The sequence below is a fragment of the Aplosporella prunicola genome (genome assembly GCF_010093885.1).
Source record: "Aplosporella prunicola CBS 121167 unplaced genomic scaffold K452scaffold_10, whole genome shotgun sequence".
NCBI classification, from domain to species: domain Eukaryota; kingdom Fungi; phylum Ascomycota; class Dothideomycetes; order Botryosphaeriales; family Aplosporellaceae; genus Aplosporella; species Aplosporella prunicola.
In genome coordinates this window covers 1,034,480-1,038,237 of record NW_022983538.1, presented here as the reverse complement: position 1 = coordinate 1,038,237, position 3,758 = coordinate 1,034,480, and the positions used below count along the sequence as shown (strand labels likewise).

At 48.1% G+C, this 3,758-nt stretch overlaps 1 protein-coding gene across 1 annotated transcript; it reads left to right on the top strand.

Moving 5' to 3' along the window:
* Positions 1 to 673: 673 nt before the first annotated feature.
* K452DRAFT_331785 (uncharacterized protein) lies at positions 674 to 1,638 on the top strand. The gene has a single exon (XM_033545135.1). The coding sequence runs from the start codon at positions 1,136 to 1,138 to the stop codon at positions 1,424 to 1,426; it is 291 nt and encodes a 96-aa protein (XP_033398824.1). The 5' UTR covers positions 674 to 1,135; the 3' UTR covers positions 1,427 to 1,638.
* Positions 1,639 to 3,758: the final 2,120 nt, after the last annotated feature.

The window sequence follows — 3,758 nt, the reverse complement described above, 5'->3', positions numbered from 1 at the left end:
TCCTAAGATAGGATCTAGATTGTTAGCATTTCCTATATGTATTTAGACCACGCTCTCTAGCAGTAGATAGGACCTTCGTGGTTAACTTAAAGTATTAATCTACACCCTTAGGTTAATGGTAACACGCCTACACCCGATCCTTCACGTGACTTGTCTCTTAACTCCTACACTTCTTGTCCTTCAAGGTAAACCCTTCGAACCTATTCACCCGCTAGGCAATTCCAACGCCTAGGCTGAAGAGGCCTCGTTACACTTTAACCACCATCCTTGCAAGAAGGAAGGAGGATTCAATCCCGAGTCAAGATTAATTAGTGAAGTATTACCCCGTCCTATCTAACCTAGACAGGATAAGATGTCGACAGTCGAAATGAACGACGGCAGTAGCATTCCCCAGGAGCAGCAATAGCAGCAGCAGAGAAACCCTACAACCCTAGACGATATCTTCGCCATGATACAAGGCATGCAGGGGCAGATGGCCGACCTCCAGTCGCAACTGAACAATTAGATGCAGGAGAACGCGCGCCTCCGAGCCCGCATTAATTAGGGGCAAGCCCCGCAGACGGGACCCCCAGCGCAGGAAGCTACAAACCCGGTAGCTCTACCACAAGAGGCCCAACCGGCTTAACCTACGCCTACACCCGTTGCTGCGCCACCCGTAACTACGCCGGCTACGTCCCACGCCAAGGTTCCAAAGCCCGATCTCTATTATGGAGACCGACACAAGACCCAGAACTTCCTGACCCAGTTGGACGATTACCTCTACTTCTCGCGCGGACAGTTCACCGATGACGAGGAAAAGGTCCTGTACGCTAGCACTTACCTACGCGGCGCAGCCGAAAAATGGTTCCGCCCAATGAAACGGGAACGCTAGGAGAAACAGCAATGGGAATGGACCGATCGAACTTAGGAGGTCTTTAATGACTATCGAACTTTCGTTAAATACCTCAAGGAGGCTTTCGCGGACATCGATAAAACCCGCAAAGCTATAAGAACGCTTCAAACCCTGAAGCAGAAGAAGTCGGTATTGGAATACACTACGGACTTCCAGAACGCAGCATACGTGGCTGGACACCACACCGACTACACGCTCAGAACGTTCTATGCCCAAGGACTAAAGGACGAAATTCAGGAAGTAATGACCTACTATGAGGAGTCCGAAAATCTTGCTGAAATAATCCAACTTGCCACTATGTTGGATCGACGCCGCTTACAACGTGGCTGGGATAAACAAGCCAATACATCCCGATCCCTAAGACCGAGGCACACCCAAGAAGGAGGTGACGCCATGGAATTGGACAGCTTATCCCGGGACAACAAGGACAAGAGCAAGAAAGGAAAAGGCAACCGAAAAGCTAACAACAAGTGGACCGACCAACAGAAGGAACGATTTAATAAAAACCTCTATATCCACTGTGGTGACAAATAGGAACCCGGACACAACTACCCGCAGAATCCGCGAAACAAGAATAAGGAGAAAGAAGCCGCTGCCACTAATCGAACTACGTCAGTAGCAGCCCGGAAAGAGCCTAAGCACGGAACGCTCAGTTGGACTGCATGCTATAACGATAACTATCGAATCCACTAAAGTGAGAAATTGGTAACAGGATGGTTTCCACACAAGCCAAAGAAATAAAACGCTAAAAGAACGCGCAGAACGAATAAATGGGGAACACCTACTAGAGAAGAAATCCATGGATTCGTGAAGGAACTACCAGAAGACTCCCTAATAGTCGACAGCGATACGGGCGATTTCTACGACGATACGCCCCAATCGAGCCGTTAAGGGTCCGAGAAGGGACAGTCAAAAAACTAGACGGCCCTACACAGTAACCAACGGGACCCTTGCAGGGGCCGAAGTCTAAGTCCCTGAACCAGGCGATTAGAATAGTAAACGGAACCATACCTACCGGGATAGATCTTTAGAAACACCTTATGATTACGGCCAAAATCAACAAAGTAAGCGCTAAAATCATAATTGACAGCGGAGCCAGTGGCAACTTCGTAAGCCCCACGTTTGTCATCAAAAATCACTTGTCACACCAAGCGAAGGATGAACCTTACGCGCTTAATACGGTCGATAGAACACCCTCTACTTACGGAAAAGGGTGGGTACGAATCGAAACCAACCAGTCGACTCTTACCATTAGACAACACAAGGAGAAAATCAATCTAGACGTCACAACCATCGCTTCCTACGACGTTATACTAGGAATACCATGGCTAAGGACGCACGAACCCTACATTCGATAGAGAACAGGGGAAATCACGTTCCCAGACGAGGGTTGTAACAAACATCTTATACAAGCTTAGCGGAAAACAGAGAGCCGAGAACGCCAGCACCCAGAGAGTCAAAGGAAGGAAAAGCCAGAGCCCGAGAGTTAGAGCTAGAGTTGCCAGAACCAAAGGAGCCCGAGCTATAAGTACTAGAACTCTAGAGGACCGAGCACCCAAAACGGACCGAACAGTACGCGCGCTACCCAAAAAGACCCTTCGGAACAAGAACACGGAAACCCCGAACCAATCGAAATCAAAGAAATCTCCGCCGCAGCGCTTAAGCGAATAAGGCGCAGGGGAGAACAGATCTACATGATATATTTAAAGCCCAGTCAAGAAACGGAAAACCGAATTCTGGCACACATGCAGGCCAATAGGCCAAAATCCGACGGTCCAAAACCGGCCGTCGGGGATGATCCAAACAGGATCAAGGAAGGTCACCCACCAGGGGGAAAACCTATACCTGCGAAAGGAATATACCAGCTTAGTACACCTCTAAAGCGAGAGAAGGAACCGCCCATTCCCGAACTGGAAACGGTACCAGAAGAATACTAGGATTACCGAGCAATCTTCCAGGAAAGAGGCAAAGGCCAGTTACCGGAACACAAACCATAGGATCACGAGATACCATTATTACCAGGCACGCAGCCAGCGTTCAAGCCCATCTATGCGCTCTCCGAAAAGGAAAACGAGGCGCTTAGGGACTACCTAGATAAGAATCTCGAACGAGGCTATATTAGGCCATCAAGCTCGCCAGCCGGATACCCGATCCTTTTCGTTCCAAAGAAAAATAGTAAATTACGCCTCTGTGTGGACTATCGTCAATTAAACGATATTACCATAAAAAACCGGTATCCGTTGCCATTAATTACCGAGCTCCAAGACAAGCTGCGGACGGCGAAATACTTCACCAAACTCGACCTTCGAGAAGGGTACTATCTAGTACGCATAAAGGAAGGTGAAGAATGGAAAACCGCGTTCAGAACCCGCCTAGGATATTACGAGTACACGGTTATGCCCTTTAGTCTCACAAACGCCCCAGGAACGTTTCAGAGTCTGGTCAACGATACGTTGCGCGACTACTTAGACGTTTTCTGTATAGCTTACCTAGATAACATACTCATCTATTCAGAGACCCTGGAGGAGTACAAAGAACACGTCAGGAAAGTATTCCAGGCACTGCAAGGCAAAGACCTGCAAGTAGCACCAGAAAAGTGCGAATGGCACGTCCAAAGGACGGAATTTCTAGGCTTTATCATCTCACCAGGACACGTAGAGATAGACGAAAAGAAGCTAGATACCATACGAGACTGGCCAATACCCAGAACCGTTAAAGAAGTGCAATCCTTCCTTAGATTTGCTAACTTTTACCGGAAATTTATCTAGAAATATACCGAAGTCTCGGAACCCCTCACGAGACTCGTAAGAAAAGAGCACGGATTCAATTAGGGAGAAGCGCAACAAAACGCCTTCGAATCACTAAA

Bases quoted from the DNA above. Each gene is read 5' to 3' on its own strand.
- K452DRAFT_331785 (XM_033545135.1), top strand. From the start codon at position 1,136: ATGACCTACTATGAGGAGTCCGAAAATCTTGCTGAAATAATCCAACTT.